Source organism: Pseudopipra pipra, chromosome 1 (assembly GCF_036250125.1).
Source record: "Pseudopipra pipra isolate bDixPip1 chromosome 1, bDixPip1.hap1, whole genome shotgun sequence".
Lineage (NCBI taxonomy): Eukaryota > Metazoa > Chordata > Aves > Passeriformes > Pipridae > Pseudopipra > Pseudopipra pipra.
Window position 1 is genome coordinate 24,970,367 of NC_087549.1, and position 19,890 is coordinate 24,990,256.

The 19,890-nt window shown below is 38.6% G+C and overlaps 1 protein-coding gene across 6 annotated transcripts in view; it reads left to right on the forward strand.

The window, feature by feature from the left end:
• Window positions 1-19,890, forward strand: part of RUNX1T1 (RUNX1 partner transcriptional co-repressor 1) — a 112,470-nt gene that overhangs the window by 9,865 nt on the left and 82,715 nt on the right. For 2 of the 6 annotated variants that reach the window (XM_064649010.1, XM_064649019.1), the window contains exon 2: window positions 10,072-10,244. The exons of the other annotated variants lie outside the window; for them this stretch is intronic. In XM_064649010.1, coding sequence (XP_064505080.1) covers window positions 10,157-10,244 — 88 coding nt within the window. In that variant the 5' untranslated portion in view covers window positions 10,072-10,156. The remainder of the gene's footprint in view (window positions 1-10,071; window positions 10,245-19,890) is intronic. 6 annotated transcript variants of the gene reach the window in all.

The window sequence follows — 19,890 nt, forward strand, 5'->3', positions numbered from 1 at the left end:
TCAGTTTTCCTGTTTTCAATTTGTGCAGGATTTGAAGAGCTGTTTTGTTAAACTGCTACATCTGCTCCAATATGAATATTGAACTACTTCCACTAAAAATAACACCCTATAATTTGGAAGCCATTGCAATCTTTTGTTAATGCAAGTGGGTTATTTGGGAAAAAAAAAACCTATTCTGAAAAATCTCCTGCCTAATGTGCATTTTTATTTATCGGCACTTTTATCTTCAGTAGATAAAATGGCATTATACAATTAGGACCATATCTATTTGGACTGGAAAAATGACACTGGATAGCTGAATGTCAGTATATTGGTAAAAGGATTTAACTCGTATATTTAAAATAATGTTATTAATAAACCATGACTATCTTAAAATGGTGGCTATTTTCCCATGGCAACAATACAGCTTTACTTACCACTGAGAACCTTGTGGAAGTAAAGGATGTTCAAAGTATGACAACATTCTTTGGCTTGTTTCATTCCTAATATAGCTGCAAATCTTAAGTTTAGGCTGATCAAGGACATTTTAGTTAGTGGGGATTTTGCAGTAACTTTTTCCATGGCAAATGAAATGATTGAATTAGATTTGAATGTATATATACAAAAATATTTGCTGCTGTGGAGCTGCTAATCCAAGTGAGTTTTATGACCTGAAAGCATAGTATTGGTAGAGCATACGTTTCTGTCACAGGCATCTCTGGAGAAAATAACATTATTGCTTTTTAATTAAAAAAAAAACCAAACCAACAAATCCACCAACAACCTAATGGAAAGGGTATGTGTTTGTTAATTTTATAAATAAGGGTCTAAATGAAGAATTGACAATTCACTGTTACATCTATGGAGACCTATGTACATAACGCGAGTAAATGTGCATAATAGAATGAAAGCTTTTATTGCTTTATTTCAGCATAGAGAATTATCGAGTTTTAATATTAGAGTGGGTGTTAGTTGTTGAATTCTGATCTAATCTAGTAGTCAGGAACTCATTTTTTTTGTAGGTGTCTGTATGGGAAAGTGCTTTGCTGATGCTTCGGTTTGGTTTTGCAGTTGAATTTGTAAGCTTTTGACCTTGGGGGGATTTTTCTCAAAGTGATCTAAGATCAGAAGTAATTAAAATTCAGTAAACTGAAATTTAAATATAGAATGGATTTTGTGTGAGATCTGTGCTTGTGGTAGGTTGTCTAGAAGTCTGTGGCATGTCTACTTTATAGTTTGTATTCTGGGACAATTTATGCACACATGTGCATAAATTTATGTTGAATGACAGAGAGTTAATTATTTATACAGATTTTATCCAAAACTCTGTATACTCCTGAAACATAACAAAAAGCCTCCCTCCCCAGAAGAGTGTTTACATCCCGTGACAGTCACTAGATTCAAATCTTCTCAACATGAAAGTTGTTTCCTTTCCTCCAAACCTTCTTTTCCCCAACAAAGCTAACCCTGTTAAACCTCACCTTCTGTGGGATGTATACATAGTTATAGACATATGTACGAGAAGTAAATATTACAGAAAACATGGCCGATTGGGGCAAAATGTCTGTAGCCTTAAATAGCTGGTGATATCTGCCAGCAGCAGGAGCCGTGCTGAGGAGGCCCTACCTCGGCTGACCCGGGGTTGGCGGAGCCTTGGGAGCCTCACGTTGTGCTCGGTGCCTGTGTGGGGCTTTCTGCTCGCCAGTATTGCCGAGCAAATGCTCTGTCTCAGAGATACTGTGGAGATACTGTCTACCTGAAGAGTTTCTAAACCAAGGAGCTTTCTGCTCTGGTCATGGGATTTTCTGGTACTTTTCACTGAGGTTGGGGTGGAGTCCAGCCCCAAAAGAAAGATTATAGCTGGATGCAAGGTATCCAGATTTCCTTATCTAAATGTTCTGAACACATTCATGGGAGTGCTCTTTCTTCTTTGCCAAAAATGCTGTGTGCAGTTTTGCTGTTCCTACTGAATAATTGCCATATTTAACTCCAGTGGTTGTGAATGGAAATGTGAATACGGAAAGAATACTTTAATGGTCCCTCTCATTTTCTGTAACACAGCTTGGGATGTCTGGAAAGGAAGGACATCCTAGATATTCAAAATATTTCAGAATACACACAAAGAATCTAATAGAAGTTCTGCAACTTAGTTTTGTTTGTATATAGTTTTTGGACATGTGTGATATGGTGACTTATTTAAGGGATACCTTTTTTACTCAGTATTATCTATTGAATGTAGTATTCGTAAAAGTACAGTTGTGTTACAGAACTGTACAGCTACAATATTCCTGAATGATCTCATATTGCAACATGATGATAGGGGATCTTCATGGGATAGTTCATGATTTCTTCAGTCATTTCAGAAGGTGTTTGATTCATTACCACTTTTATATCTATCAAGATTGGTAGACTCTGGTGCTTACAATAAAGTAAATATGCAAAGTTCATGGAGAATAGATAATATGTTCTTTTGTAAATTAGGTTGCACTCTGGAAAGACAGAAGACTCCACCTAGTGGAGTGGAATTAATATGCACATGGTGGCAGGCAGTGGCGTATAATAAAAAAGGTATCATTTATGAAAAGCCAAGTGGATGCAGAGAGTAAACCTCAGGAATTTTGACAAGCATCTGGGGTGATTGCTGTATGACCATTACAGATTGTACCAGACTGTAGTTACTTCTGGAGCTCTAGGAGGCTTAGGTATGTCTGCCATGTTGGATGTTAAGATGCAGTTTGCATAAGTAGTAGGCAGTACCACTAGCCATTTTCTTTTGTGGTGCCTTTTATTTGGAGACCTACTGTCTACAGTTTTTGGTTTCTGATGGTGACCACACAGGTGCCCTTTATGGTTGTGGCACAGGTGTCAATAGCTTGGGCAAAACCCCCCAGTTCAGCCCCTATGCCACCACTTTTCCCCATAATTACTTATTTTTCAGAATACATTTTCTGGCTTTCATTTCATTTATTTTTGTAATGGCAATATCAGGATACTGGTTCTTTATGCTGTCATGACAGGTTGTGTGGTACATTGACTAAATTTGTGTGGCCTTCTGGTAGTCACAAGGTATAACCAATTCTCCAATGAAGCATCAAATTACATAGGGTTTTGTACTTGTGCTTTGCTGTCCGTTGGTTTGGTCATGCTGAGTTACTAGGATATAATAGAATGAATTTTAAAGCTGGGATATGAGTGAACACCCAACTTTAGCAATAAAGATGCTGTCCCAAAATCCTCTTGGAATATTTATTGTAACATTGAATCACACCTGCATTAGACAAGTTCAGGAAGAGAACTCCCCCAGGCCAGCTTTGGTCAGTGAGGGAGGGTCAGGCTATTGCCAGAAAGTGAGATGGTTAGGGTGCAAAATAGGAGACAGAATGATACTGCTGCAAAGGATATTTGGGAAGAGTGCTCCAAATAAGCGTTTTCAGTGACATCCAGGTGGGATTTGTTGCCAGAGCCATTAAAGCATAAGGGTGCCAGAGAAAGCTGCCAACAAATGTGGGGATAATGGCATCTGCAGGTTTGCCATCAATGGATGGTAGTGCCAAGGTGATTTTTTATTTTATTTTAATGGTGACATTGCTAAAAGTATTTAAGGGTAATGTTATAGAAAGTGTTTTAGTGAGTGAAGTCACTGAGTTCTAGGAACCATTAAGCAAAAGCTGTTTCATGACTGTACTATTTATTATTTTTAAAGCTTGATGGCAAACCACTTAATGCTGGAAAGGCATGCTGCAACCTGTATTAAAGCATGCTGCGGGTGTGAACGGGGAAACCATCCTACTGAACTGAAGAGCCTAGCATAGTTTCTGAATGTTATATGCGTTTATGTGCGCCATGATAAATTAATTCAACTCCGTGGATCAGCAGAGCTTATAAACATGGAATTAAAATACTGGAGCTGAGAATTTCCATGGTATTCACATGCCCAATTCTCACTGAAAATAGTGTTTCTTTAAACGCCAGTGTGAGGGTCTGGACTGCCAGGCTGTCTGTGCTCCCATCTCACATCTGTGATCTTGACAATACTTTGTTGGATCGATTCTGAGACTTAGATCCAGATATGTCCCTAATAAAGTGGGCTAGCTCAGGTCTTAATGTAAAGCAAGGCATTCTTTTTGAATTGTAAATCACAGACTTACCTGATGAGACTTCAATATAGAGGAGAGAAAAAGCCTATTGCTTCCCTAAAAATACTCTCAAGAGATTTCTGTTGAGCCCATGGGGTCAGGATTCTTCTCAGCTTGTGTATCCCAAGAGCTGTGTTAAACTGTGTTTAAGCCAGCTGCCTGCTTCACATTTTTCTAGAGTAGTGCACAGCTACAGTAAATAACAGCTACAGTAGTTTTAAGGAGGGAATCAATGTAGAATTTTCCTTCCACATTCTGAGATTTATTTGTCCCATCCTCTTCACATGAGCAGGTTTTGATGTTAAATTTCTTTGTTTTTTTGTTTTTTTTTTTTAAGTCCAGGCCTAAATTTGACCATCTCTTACAGAGCTATTGTTGGCCACTATTGTTTTTATTATCCCGTAACTTCTCTGGGAAGAGAAGGATGGGCAGGACCTCAGTGACATTGCCAGAGCAAATCATCAGTGGCTGTGTCTGCCCCCTAGGAGGTCACAGGAAGCAGGTGGCTGTGTTAATTGTCCTCGCTCCCAACTCTTGTCCTTCCTGGAGGTAATTTAGAAGTGGTCAGGAAGTGTCAGGTCTGCTGTGTCTCCCCAGGTTCACTACTTCAGGCATTCATAATGATTTGAGGTATGTGTCAGGCAAGGGAAACTGCCTGGGAATCCTTACTGTCCTCCCTAAGCTGTGTGGCTACCTGGCTGGGAGGGCTGAATGCCTGTTCCTGCAGAGTGTGTCTCGTGTTGCAGCTGGAATCCAGCAGAATAACAAAAATTTGTATTAAAAAAAAAAAAGTATTTCCCTATCATACAGTGTCTTCCTTCTTTAAAGCTATTGATAGAAATCCTAGGTAAGAACACTACTAAAACTCAGAGGTGCGTGAAATATTTCTGGAATCTATAGTCCACTTTTATCCGGTGAGTCGTGGGTAAGGAATGTAAGTGCATTTTCTGCGTAGGCCAGTTTTAATTGTCTTTGTTGCAACTGCAACAGGAGTAGTGGGGGATCCCTAAATGGCACTCAGTGCTGTGCTTTTGAAAATCAATTAGGGTCTTGCTACTTTGGATGAGCTGCTTGTTAACAGCTTGCTTGATTTTTTTAGCAGTGAAGGTGCACAGCATTGCTGAGTATCTCACTGCAAGTGTCACACCCAGTGCAGTAAGCCAGGTTTTGAACTACCAGTAATGTTTCTTTGAAGTGTCTTTTGGAAAGTATCCACTCGTATTGGAAGTGATGTGAGTTGAGTAATAAATATCATACTAGTTATTTATGTGACATATGCATTTGGGGTGAAAACTGAGCTCAGGTGTACTCTTGGTTTTACTGAGACTACTTGCCTAAAGAAGGTGTGCTGCAGGATTATGTGGCTGGTGAATCATACTGGTTTCTGAATCACTCTTGCAAAATACCAGCCTGAGGTACTAACAAATAGTGAATACACTGTGCTTGGACTGGTGCATTATTTAAAGAGTAGCATTTAATAGCAGAATGTTTTGTAAAATGTTAGTTTAAAAACCACTTCGAAATTTACTTCCATCAAACCAGGAAAAATGCCTCCTTCAGAAGGGAAAAGTTGTCAGTATTGTGGTAGAATATCTAATTTTTATCCAGCTATTTGCTATTTAAGCTCCCTTTTCAGTGCAAGGAGATCAGCTGACAACAGCAGCAACCAAATCATGTTTGCAGCTGGGAAATTACAGTAGACCCTAAGATCTGCAACTGTCAACCATGAACACAGATGCCTTCAAAGTTCTGTTTTTCTTCCATGTGGAAGTCGTTGGCATGGAACAGATGCCTTCATTTTGGAGAAACCAACCGCACGATCTAATTGGGTCTCTCTTCTCTTGTCCTCTAGGGACAGTCTCTCACAGATGAAATTAGATGAGAGAAGAGAAAAAAAAAAAGACACAGTCATACACACTTGCACATGACACGAAGCAGGAGTTTTCAGAATCCCTTTCTGTTTTGTCACGTGGAACTGTATTACAGCTGGAAGATTTCACTCCATTTTTAGCACTCTACACACATGATGATGATGCTATATGAAAAACATGCAAATGAAAATATATATCTGTCCAAAGTTTATTATTAATTTCAGCATGCTTGTTTAGAAATAAGCATATGCAGCCCATATTACTTTAGTGTTACATGTTGATTTCTATCAGGGCTGCAGTCTCAAAAATTTAAAGTTAAATGGCAGAAGAGACAAGATGCTTAAAAAAACTTTTGTGTCAGTGGTGGAATCAAAGTATTTTCATTAAATGGTTTGGTAGTTGTTAACATGTGAGGGAAAAAACAAGTAATGAACTTCAAATTTCACCTAGCATTACAGGCATTCAATTAAGGAAGCACCTTTACAGGAACTTCAGCAGAATTAGTCTGATGAACACCTGTGATGAGCCATTGCCGGGAATCTTGTGTACTGAAGTGACTGTGTCCTCTTAAATGCAGATACTTAAAATGAGATGATGGTAATGGGACTTGGAGGCTCTACGAGAGTAAGAGAAAGGGAGAATCTGCCTACCCTGTGCCTATCAAAGGCTTTTCTCGCTCCCTCTCCCTGCTGGTGTAACAGCTACCAAGTCATTGTGGTTTATGTTATTTAGTACTATTAAAATAAATTAATACCAACTTTAGGTTACCTTAATAAGCTTGGTTGTGAACTGTGACAATCAGGCAGTGCTGTTTATTCTTGGGTAGAATGGGTGTCTCCAGGAGGTGGGTGCAGCAGGGATCAGGGACTGCCAGGAAGTAAACTGCCGCTGCTGGTACCAAGAGCCTGGAGGCTTGTCATCTCTGAATGCCTCTTCCTTCTTGAGTTTTATTTTCTAGCACAAGTCGGGTTTTTTGGTTTTGATTTTTTTTTTAGTATACTGCCATTTGATGTAGTAGTCTATGTTTTATGTGATGCATTTACTACTACTGTGGTGCTTCCATTTCTAAAAAGTAGAGCATAAATGTCACCAGCAATGAAAACTGTTGTCTTGGTCCTGCCTTGGTCTGGATAGTTGGTAGAAGGCAGTCTGCTGTTTAGACATTTGATGTATCTGCATAGCTGCAGTGTGCTGTGGTCCTTAGTTTCCTGCTGACCCCCAGGAGCTGTGTGGGTGGAGGACGTTCGAAGGGACTTCTAGCAGTTAGAAGGAAGCCCCAGGTAAACTTAGTTTTGAACTGATGACTCTTCAGCTTTTATAAAGGGAAATTTTTTGTTGTAGGACTTAGATTCCAAGTCACAGAACTTGAGTGCGACAGTGTGCTGCTCTTAGCGTTGTATTTCTGAAGAACCACATATTAAAGGAAAAATTAAAGTGGAGAAATGCCTAGGTGATGAAGGGATTTCTGGCAGTAACTAGGAAGTACGATAATGAATGATTTCTTTTGAGGCTGATCCTCATATTTGTAGTCTTTACATCCTATTAATTCCTTGAAAGATAAGCTGATACAAGAATGATTTGCTAGGGCCAACAGATCTTCTAAAAATCTTGGCTCGGGTTTTATCCCCCTTCTCTCCACATATAAGATAAAAGCACTGTGAATATGAGGTTAACTGAATTCAAATAGAAGACTCTCTAGAGTTATTGCATTCCTTAGAAAATAAATACATTTCTCATATGGTTGAGATTGATCAAAAAAGTATTCTGTATGCCAGTGATTACATTCCCATCTGTGATTAAGGTTTTCTGTCTGCATCTGGTTTTCACATTATATTTCTGTAACAAGAATCCTTTATATGGCAGAGTTCACTCTCTGTATTTTCTATTAGCTGCAGCTTGAACTACTGCACGGATCGCAGATTTACACATGTGGTTTTCATTACTTCATACCATTGAGAAAAAGTAATATTTGTTTGGGAAAGTATGTTTTTCAAAATTTCCATGGTAATACAACATGTTGATCCTTTTTTAAAACACTCTTGTAAGACTACAAATTGTTTGAGGCATTCTGCTTTCAGTGAAGTTCAGACATTGGACAATTTTGTGTGTACATTTGAACAACAGCAGCAGTTTGCAATTCAGGAAGCAAAAATATATTTAAGAAAGGAGATTAGTGTAGAATGGGTATAGCAGAATGCATCCATCACTTTTGAAAACGTGGCATATAGAAAAAATGAACATGGGTCTGAAACAAAGAAAGAGTAGTAAGTTGAAGTGATGTCTTCATTGTAAAGTGGATGACAGATGGGTACTTTTTTTTTGGAGTCAGAATTTTTTTACAATAAGAGATTTTAAGTCTTTCACCAGCCATGAAAAAGGAGTATGCTATTCAGCAGACACAAACATTGAATTGTTATATGTTACATAACTTAACATATTTGATCATAATTGTTTCTAGTGGCCAAATTAGTAAAGGTTAGCAAAACATGAATACATCTTTAGAGATGGCTGCTGTGTGTAATTCTGAATCCAAAATATGATGTTAATTTAATGTTCCACTGTAAGACCGTATTTCAACCAGATTGTGCTATCGTCACTCGGTAGAAAACTTAATGTTTAAATGATTTCAGTGACATTATTAAGGCCACTTGGTCAGTGAAGGATTTTTCAGTTTCGGTAGGGGCATGAGTTTATTGCCATAAAAATCAGATGAAACAATAACAACAATTCAGAGAATGTTGTATGCATTTATGGAAATGTAAAGTGTTATGCAAAAGTCTGGGCAATTGAAAAGTACACAGTTCACGGTAAGGCACAACTGAAAGGTAAATTTATTGCCTGTGTAAGAACATTATGACAAGTCGAGAACTTTATACTAAATAAAAATCATTTTAGAAAAGTAGTTATTGTACACAAGTTGAGGAGTCCTAACCATATTTTGCAGATTATTTTACAAATACCAGAGGCAGTTGTGTCACATTGAAAGCTCCACAGTTACCAAATTCTGGGTAGAGTCCTGCAGTTCTTACCACTTGTTTTCACTAAAATCAGTGGAATTTTAGCTTCTATCAGGGCTGTGGGCCACTGGAAAGAAAGGACTTTGGTGAACTTCTTTGTTCTGAAACCTTAACTTGGGAAGGTTTGTTTTGATTTGGGAAGGGTGCTTGTTTGTGGGATAGATTGCAATTTCTAGCACAAACACAAGTGATCTTTTGCAAATGCCCTTGGGCGATGCATTTTTTTTCAGAAAGATCTAGTCCAGAGAGGGTTGAGCTGGGTTTCATGCATGCAGCTGCGGCAGCTCCTTATGCATGCTTAACTTTATGTCCTGAAATACCTGAATAGTGGTTGCAGACTGAAGCATGTACGTAACTGTGTGTGCCTGGCTCTGAAAATCTTTCTGTCTTGACATAATTATGAACCCCTGAAAAGCATATTAATGTCTTGGAAAACCTGACAACACTGTAATACAGACTCATATAAATGACAGAGTGTTTGTGTAGCCCAAATAAACAGTTTCTGTAGGTGCTGGAGTGGGAGGGAAATTGTCTTTTCAAAAGTGGGAGGATGATTTGTAAATATATCAATAGGTTTTTGATCTGCCTTTCTTTGTTTAAATGTGTTTGCTGTTATGACTTACAAGTACAAATCAGTATAGCAATGTCTAAATTGGGAGGTCTCTCTTTTTAGTAACCATGTTCATTTAATAAATGATTCTCTAGAGCTTCTGTTGAACCAGGTAAAGTATATAATATTTTATATTATGTAAATGTATTCAAAACCAAGCATTTTTATAGAATTGACTACTAGGTATAATATAGGCTGCCCTTAGTTTGTTGCCTTCTGTATGTCAACTTTTTTAACAGAGCAAGTTGTGAAACAGCCTTTGTTGAAGAACTGATGCAGTTTTAAAGTGCTGCCTTATATTAGCTACAAAAATGTGGTTAATTGGTTTAGAATGATAACATTTCTGTCTTCCCTTTTTATTTAAAAGACTGCTATTATAATGCAAATGAAGGGGTGTGGTGCTTCAAACTGGCTGTGATATATGCTTTTTTTTTTTTTTCATTTGTTGTTGTCAATAGAAAAGATTGATCTCTGGGCTGGTGAACATAGTATCTGTCCCAGTCAGAAAAGGAAAGAGGAAATTAGCAGAGCGATTGGTGGAGAATGATATCTGTCAAAAGAAACACTTGGAGAGCACTGAGTTTAGTGATAGGTGACTGCCGGAAAAAAGGGAACTTTGAATTTTGTCAAGGTAAGGAACGGAAAAATATTTGATTTTATTATGTGCATACCTTTTAGAAGTTATTTTTAATGATTGTACCTTGCCTTGTAAACTGTAATTAAAAAAGAAATCTTTCCTTTTAGCCTCCAAAGAGTCTGCCTAAATCAATGAAGGTGCTGTCTTCGTTTTAATATCGCTGAGAAAGAGTACAGCAATGCCAATAATATCCCACCAGTGATGACTTTTCTAAAATCTTAAATACGTATATGTGAAATTTTTAACTGTGGAGTTCTTTTTGTGTTTTTGATGACATAGTTGCTCTTTATATGTAAATATTATTGGCTGGGTTGTGGAAATAATGAAGTTCAGTTTCCTGAACTGTGAGGTGGAACAGTATTTGCAACCAGGTTAAGGGACAGTTGTAATCACGTTGGCATAACGCTTGTTTGTAATTTAGTGGAGGCCTCTGGTAAACTCATTGCATTGGGAATCTGTGATAAATTTGATTGAGATGATATTGAGAATGGATATTTCTGCTTCTTGTATGTAAAGATTTTTACTGGAAAAGTAAATCTGCTATTGCAGGACAAAATTTCTAGATAACGCATGACTGTCATTCCTATCTTTACTGTAACTACATTTTTTCTCCTAAAATGGTGTGTCTGGATGGCAAGAAACTGCTAAACTGATTTTAAGTGCTTTCCAACACACTTGGATAACTTTCTTTCTCAGTACTGGACCACATCACCTGACATAACTTTGATAGAGTATGATACCAAAATAAGGTGAACAGTGTCTGAATACTCTGGGCTATGCTCTGGTCAGTTTTAAAGGTAGCTAAGCCTTGATGATATCACTTTCCCACCTGAGACACCATGGCCCATGCTGCTCTGTCTGTGGAGTGTGGAGAGGTGGAGAACAGCTGAGAGCGCCAGTGGGAGCCTCTGCACATCGCCTTGTGGAAAGGGGCTGGGCCTGAGGTTTTGTGCACCAGTGTGAACATACTTTTAAAAAATTAAATCCTATTAAAAATGAATTTACATTCTAATTCGAGTTCCTAGCTCAGTTTAAAACAAGTAAGTGCTTCTCTGGGACCTTCCTGTACTCAGGCACCATTGGAAGAGAATGAATAATCTTAGCAGGGTTTCTTCTTGCATTTTTATTTTGCTAATTTAGCAGTGTGTAGCTTCTGACTAATTCTCCTTTTTACTATCTACAGTCTGTTTTTCAAAGTGCAAGTGTACCCTGTACAGGTGGTTGTTGGTTGGTTTCTTTTGCCATATGGGTCTTTATAAAGGATTTTAAAAATAAATAAATATAAAAATAAAGATATCATGCCTGAAGCATGCAGTACTGGCATACTAATGGGAAGCTTATTGTGGTTTATTGCTGTCAGAGCACGTGCAGGATAGTGGAAATTTGGGAGAAGGGCTTATTTTCTAATATCATTCATTTTTATAGAAAGGGAATTAATATGCCTAAAATTCACTTCATCTTTATAAAGCCAAATGATCTGATGGTACTACTGTGAAGTATTCATAAATGGAGGGAACAGCACCTTAACTTTCTTATTCACCATTGTGCCTGTATCATGTGGGTACAGGCACATCTCTGCCATTGTGAAGTTGCTGTGTACTAATTGATTCCCTTTCCTGTGCAGTTCTATCAGTGTAGCCTTATACCTAAATAAACACATCCTCTCTATGACACATCTTACACAGTTAATGATACTGTATAGTTTTCACCGTGATAGTGAAGAATCCGAAACTGCTTTGTAGCTCTTAGAGAGTGATCAGTGGTGAAGTGTTGTTAGGCATTCCCATTTTGACATTTACTTGAATTGAGGTGACTGGGTAAGGTACCTACTTCTGGATGTATGTGTTTTTCACATGCTGAAAAATTTTAGTCTTAAATGGCCCAAGAAGCTCCACATTTTCAATGAGTGTTTGTTTTTTTTAATATGAATGAGTGATTTGAGGTGAAGCCAACACTATTAGAGCTTAACTTAATATGGATCTTGCTGTGACCAAGATTTGACTTGCTATTTCATACCAAAATGGAATAAAAGGCAAAGTAAAAGGTGTTTTGAATCTATTACCTCCTTGAAGTAACAGCCTCTTGTAGCACTGACTACCTCTGCTGATGTGTCCTCTTTCAAGCATCCTCATCTTTGTTTTGCTGTTTCAAAGTTGTCTTTTCTTGGTTTCCTTTTTTATCTTCAAAACAATTGCTTGCTTACCAATGTATCTTAAAGAGTACAATGGAAATAATAAACTCCCCTTCTAACGTACCACAGATGCAAAAGAGGACAAGTGTATTATAGGCAGTGAATTGTCCTTACAATCAGATTTTCATCTGTTCATGTGGTGCACACCTGTGGCTTGCTGGCATTGCTCTTGATTGGAGTGTGAGAGAGCTTAATAAAAACCAAAGCCTGGATGACAAGGAGAGGCTCCACGGCACACATGGGTTACTTCACACCTCGTCAGAAAGTGAAGTTTGAAACAGCTGGTTTGGAGAGAGTACTCTGGTGTGAGAAAGTGTGTATGGGTAACTCTGCAAAGGGAACCATTGCCCTACTCGTTGCTACCTTGCAAATAAGGCATTTTTCTCTGTAGGTCAGGTTGATTTGGGCAAGTTAAGAGCAGTGGGCGATTTCTGAGTGAGCTTACTTTCTGAGCCAGTAAGAGTGTCCTGGGCAAGAATCCAGCTTTTGAAGTACAAAGAAAATAACCCATAATCTATATAAAATGCTAGCGGATGGGGAAGGGAGGAAATTTACAGAGAATAACTGAGTTTGAGAACAACTGTGTTAAAAGTAGAATGTAGAGGGAGTGTGTGTGTGTGACACTAATATTTATTTTTATTTGAAAGTACGATCTTTGAAGCCTTTGAGGTGAGCAGAGGACGAGCTCTCGCAGTGGTATTAGTAAACTCAAACCAAGCACTCCAGCTCAAGTTCCTTTTCCAAAATTATTTTTTCTCTGAAGTTTGCAGAGTTTGGGTTCCTCCTCTGTGCCCCCCCCTCCCTTTCCCTCCTCCTTTCCCCCCAGTGTATTGTGGCTCTGATAACGTTAATGGGCTTTGCCCCACATGGAGCAGCAAGTGTATTGTACCACTGCTCACTGATCCCAGGTCAGTGTGATGCGTGAAATCAATTTATTTGAATCTCTTTGCCTGTATAGGAATTTGGCAGCATGCCAGTTGTTTTCATTTAATGTTCTTTGTGTTGAACACAGACAAGCAGGCATGCTTTTGTACTCCTCTTTCTTCTGGGCTCTTCTCTTTTCAGCCAATATTCTATTCTGTGGATTTTTCAGAAAGAAGTAGCAATGTGTTGCCTTTTTTAAAAATCATTTTTGTTTAAATAGCCTCTAAAGAGCATAGAAACTAGGTCAGTCACAGAGCAGCCCTGTGTAGGGTTTTCACCAAGTATAGGTGGTAACACCTGCCTTTTCCCATTTTTTAAATTTGGGAAAAAAAGAGAAAACACTGGTCTATTTTTCTAATGCCTGATTCTATGATTTATGTCCTCTTGTAAGACAAAGACTCTTCAATAATGCTTAAATCAGAATAACTTTATTTCTAAATAAGCAAATGTCTGGCAGTTGGTTGGATGAATTGGCAAGACTTTTCAGAATCTTTTTCATTTTGAGTAATGACCTTAAACTAAACAGTAATTTGGGAATCCCTTGCTTCATTTTTCTGTCTGTTCATCCCCTCCCCCTGATAAATTTAATATTTTGAATGGCTGGCTGAAGAACAACTACCCAAAAGTACCCATTTCTTTAATTTTTTCCTTCTTTTTGTGAAAAAGCAGCAAAGTGTGCGGAACAGAGTAAATAATTTAGCCCTTCTTAAATGGGGGGAGTGGAGGTGGGGAAAGAAATAGCTGCAGATATTTCCAGGAGGATTTGTTTTAGAGCCTGGTGTCAGGAGAAGCAGAGCAATAGGAGACTCTACTGATGCTCGGGGTGGTTGCTGCGGAAGTTGATGTGCAGAACCGCGGAGCCGCGGCACAGGGGTCAGACTCGTACACATCAGCCCTGTTTCCTTGTTTAATTACCTGAAGAGCAAAACATCCAGGCTGGGAGTGTGTGAAAACCCAGTATCTCGAACAGCAGTTTGCTGCTCTGACATCCTGCGAGGCCAGCCCCGTCTGTCCACAAACGTCAGGGCTGGTTCCTGACAGCGGGCTATCTCTGCCGGGCCTCGGTTCCTTCCATTCAGGAGGCATTGTGTGGAAGAGGGTTTGGTCAGGAATTTGAGGTTCCTGCCGGTTCTTCCAGCCCGGACAACCCTGTGACAGATAGGCTTGACTTTTTTCTTTTAAAGAATAATAATAATAAAAAAAAAATTGGCTCTTTTTAGTTTTTCCCTTGTAATTCTGGCATTGATATAATACTGACTAAAACAAAACTTGTTAACCCTTTTGCTTCTGAATTTGTGCCTTTTTTCTTTTACTTGATTCTTCCCTCCCCTTGCTTGACCTCTTTTTTTTCAAAGATCAAGTCTTCTGAGGAGCAAATGGAGGTGTAGTTAGTGCTATGCAGCAATTAAACTTTTGAAAATGGAAATTTTTTTGTAGTTATCATCATACTTGGCATATTAAGTTTGTCATTTTCAGCATGCTTGGCAACAATATTTTTCTTCATCCCATGGATTCAAGCCAAGCCACTGTTTGTTTCTGGCATGGCCCATTAAACAGTAGTGTCAGCTATCAACACTTCCATTCTCACTATTCGTGTGATTTTCTTAGGTGTCCAGTTTGATGTTCAATTTTAAATGTTGGGATAGGGTCAGTTATAGCCCTTGCTCCTCGTAGCTGCTGTTTATTGAGGTCACTCAACAGACTGAAGGTGCAGACAGGGCTCTGTGCATCACTCAGGTTTGCATCAGTAGATTGAAAGTGTTCATTGGGATGTAAAGCTCACGGTTACAGCTGGAAGATACTGAATGTTTATTTAGGCAAAGGCCTTGAATAGGTGTTTGGAGGTTTCTTTGGGTTTTTTTGTGTGTGTATGTGTGTGTGTTTGTGAAGAATGATAAATGAAGAATATTACTGTTATTTGTACAATTTTAATACTAGAGTTTATAGCATAGTGGTGTTAATTGTACTGTCAGAACTTAAGATCACCAGTTACAAGTAGTAGAGAGAGAAAACATAATTAATAAGGCTTTCCAGCAAAAATGAGTGTAGCATGTGAGTATTGCCTTTTATTGTTGTGGGCAGAAGCTGTTCCAATAACGATATTTGTGGTTGTAGGAGTAGAGAAGGAGAGTTGAAAATAAACGAAGGTTTCATTTTGTTTCACTCTGAAAGCTTTCGATCCAGTCTGTACAGTTATGGCAGCAGTCTTGGATAACGTATTCATATGCTGGGGATTTGGGGTACTTTGTAGGTGAGATTGAAATCTTTCATGCAGTCACTTAGATTTTCCCTGCTATTTCATTAGGAATTTGCAATACAGATATAAGGGCATACTTTTCTTCTTGCATACAGATATTGTCAGGCGAGGGTTGTGGGAACCCTTCATTGAGAGCTTTCAGCACACATAAGCAGTTGGGAGTCAGCAGTAGAGCAGTGGAACCAAAAGAGTCATTGCCATCTATTGTGCCACTAATCCTCTATCTGAGAAGGATTTGCAGGGGATGGTGCAACAAAAGAGCTGTTATAGTGTTATCAGATTGATAATCGTGATCTGATGAACTCTTAAATATGTACATAATCCTTCACCTTTAGAATCAGACCCCTTTCTTTATTACAAACTTCTTAGGCTACTCTGGTGTAAAGGTGCCTTTAAGTAAGTGGATTACTTAGACATGTAGTTTTAAATGTCTTTATCCTGTCATACTGTAAAGGAGCTGTAATTTAAATACTCATCGTGTGTTTCTATAGGATGAAATTCACTTGCCCTCTTGAAATTACTCAGTAGTTGACAGATGTCTTACCAAAATAAAGGCATTAATAGTAAACACCAACATACTGTACAATGGTACTGTTGTGATGTCACCAGCACTACTGTGTGTATAAACGCATAAGCAGATGTGCTTGAACTGTCCATGACCTGTAGCCAACCATTGCCCACCTCAACCAGCAGCACACTAAATGAAATTTTTTCTTGGTCATGTGGTAATGACAACCATCACATTGTCTTTCCTCCTACTCATCGGGTGTCTAGTGCCTCTTTCAAAATGGCAGAAAATTATAGCCCTTAAACCATGGTTGCCACTCAAAAATGCCTCAGAGATAATGGTTTTAAGTCAGCACTTGCTTGAAAAATATTTATCTTGGCCATCACTGCAAGTCTCTGCTGTGACAGTCTTGGTTAAGGAAAGTTTTTGCAGATAATGGTTCCCAAGCTGGTTTGGGATTTATTAAAACTGACACCTTGCATTGTGCCCAAACACTTACTGCTGCTCTTTGCAGATGTTCTCCTAGTATGAAGTGGTGTAATTTGCTCTTGGTATGAAATTATACTTCATAATCACCTCTTCATTCTTCTGCTTCTCTCCTGAATGGCTACAATGAAGCACCATGTGTAGTACAACACAACAAGGTAAAAAGAAAATACATTTAAAGGCCTGTGTTCCTCAAGGCTCCTCTCAGTTCCTAAAGAAACAAAGATTTAGTATGTTAATTTTCCTTAGCTCTTATGGATTAGAAGCAGTCAGATTAGAAGCACAAAGATTAGGTCAACACATTGTGCTTCCAGGAAGTGTGGTGTGCTCCTCTGATTGCACATTAAGTGGATCCCATTCTGGCTTAGTTTTGTAAAGGAAACCTAACAGGCACAGTGTTTGTCCCTCAGTGATAGAGTGCTGGTTGTTGCAATTTTGTTTATGCATTAATTGTGGATAATATTTTATGATAGTGCTCCCAGTTTCAAATCCTGGAACTTCTTCTAGCTTTCAGGGTTAGCAGAGGTGGGAGAGGATGAATGTCCAAGGCAGTTGGAACAGAGCACATGTCATGTAGTGAATTGGAGAAGGGAGATGTGCAGCAGAGTGAGGAGATGGTCTTATGAATTTAGGAGCAGATGTGATGGTAGAGAGAAAACAGAGGGGACTGAATGGAAGAGAGAAGAAGGTGATGGAAGGTGTAACCTAAGGAAACAATGGAAAGAAAACCTTCTCTTTGTCACTTACAGCGATAATGCTTTTCCATCATCGAGGGTTGAATGAGTCTGTGTACTGATTCGGCTCTGTTTCCAGATGCTGAACTGCATTAGAGCAGTTCACTTGGTAGTATTACTTTGCCATTTTAGCAATTACAGGGTCTGCCAGTGGATTGTTCTGTTGTGAATGTGAGAAGACTTATCCATAAAGAATCACTGTTCTGTTAGGACTTAGTTCTCATCATGTAAAAATGTGCCCCCCACCTCTGTACCACTAGGACCCCCTCATGCATCAGGGAAAGTAAAAATATTTGATGATGAGGTGGCTTTCTCACCTGGCTCTGAAAAGCAAATAATTTAAATGCGGAAATAATGCTTAGCTGTCCTGGATATGCTGCAATATTTATTTATAGCCCTCATTCACTTGCCCTCTTGAAATTACTCAGTAGTTGATGGATGTCATACTCAAATAAAGGCATTAATAGTAAACACCAACATACTGTACAAAGGTACTGCTGTGATGTTACCAGCACTACGGTGTGTATAAACACATAACCAGACGTGCAGAACAGCCAGCTTTCCAGCCCATTACAGTGGAGGCCAGTGCAAAGATTTGCTACCTGATTTAAGACTAAGCTTTGTTTTCTGAGTACTTGTCAATTTGTTTTACAAGCACAATCTTATCCTTATATTGTTGAATATATATATATGTGTGTGTGTGTTGAATAATACTATTCTTTAATTTCCCTTATATATCTGATGACTATTGTGGTTTGCAAATTAATATTGAGCTCATCAGGAACAATAGCTTTGTACGAAGGCCCCTTTGAATGAAGCTTTTGTACCATTATAAATGTAGTAAAAAAGTACAAGTTGATCAATGCATGACAAAAGGGTGAAGAAAGGAGGTCAAGAGGTAAGAATATTTGCATATAAACCATCCCCCCCCCCCCCCCCCGTTGAAAATGGCAGTACAAGCATAAATAAATGTTTTGTATTGCTGTGTATTTGCTCCACCTGGTGGATTTTCCTGAAAGTGTTTTTAATCTTCCTAATAAGGGGAAGCTGTCTGTAATTAAATATAAAAGATATTACCCAGAGTCAAGGCAACATTTTTTTTTTTTTTGAGTAGCAATAGCACTGCTGGCAGATTTGGGGAAATAAAATATAATTTGATATTTGTCTTGGCCACACTTGTTCAGTACAATGATCTCTATGAGAGCGCAGCATTCCGAATCCATTAGTAATAACAGGTTATTCTTGGGCTCATTTAGAGTATTCTTGGACTCATCTAGAGATTAGTAATTGCTAAGTCCAAGTCTGTGGCTTGTGGGGACTATATGTGGTCAGTGAAAGCGACAATTTGCTGTGGCTTCCCTCTCTTCCCCCCAGTTTTTGAGCCCCCTGATGAGAAGTAGTGTTATCAAAAAAGGAGTTACTATGCTTAAGTGTTAGTGCTGTACATCAGTATAAAATCTGTCTGTCATTAAGCTAGCTTTGCAAACATTGTTTTCTTTGGAATTCTTAAGGACTTGGTTATGCTTTGATCGTCTCATTGTTCTCCTTAGGTTATTTTTTTCCTTTAGAGTGTAATGGCTCCCTAACAGAAGGTGAAGTTTAGAAAATAGTGTCTCCATATGCAAGGGATTTGGAGACCTTTTTATTGTCTTTAAAAATGTCATTCATAGTCCTCATTAGCATTTATTGTTGCAAGCGTACAAGCAGAAAATGTGAAATTGGTATGTCATGAATAGCTCCACAGAGCTCTGGAGCCCTGAAATTTTGCCTGCAGTGTGGTGTGGGGCAGGCATTGAGAGAAAGCTGGCCAGATGGCTGCCAGCACAGAGCAGAGCTGCAGGTTTTTGTCTCTGGTGCTGAGAGGAGGGAAAGTTCACTGGAGCATACGCTATCACCCTGTGCGTTTTAACAAAACTAACTCGCCATCAGTCAAAACGGGGAGGTGGTGACATTGAAACAAAAGTTTTCAATATAATGTAACAGTCCTTGTCAAATGAATAAAATATGTTTAGTTAGTGTCACAAATATTGACATGTTACAAAGAAAAATGCAAGGCTCGAATTTATGGTTGGTGGTAGATACGCTTTCACACACATATGCTCTCATGTTATCTTTATTATGAAGATCCAATACATTGAAAAGACATCGATTAGAGGTCAAAAGTAGGGTTAATATACTACAGCAGGAGGAGTTTCCCTGCCCATGTTAAACGAGCAAACACTCTGAGCTTCAAGTCAAAAAGCATCTGATAGCTTGAAACCCTTTTTTTCTTCTTCCCTTCTTACCCCTCCCCCTTCCCCCCCTTCTTCTTTTTGTATCTTAAAATATGACCCTATTTAAGCAGGAACAGATATTCTCATCCAGGCTTCTCTAGGTCACACTGACTGTGTTCTTTCTCTGTTGGTGAGACAGCATCTTCAGTATTTTCTTGTGTCCTTTCAGAAATAATATCTAATCAATATCAAATTTTCTGAAGTGCTTGAGTGATGTCTATGCACAGATGGTGTGGTAATTTCCTTTGAAGTCAAATGATGATAGAA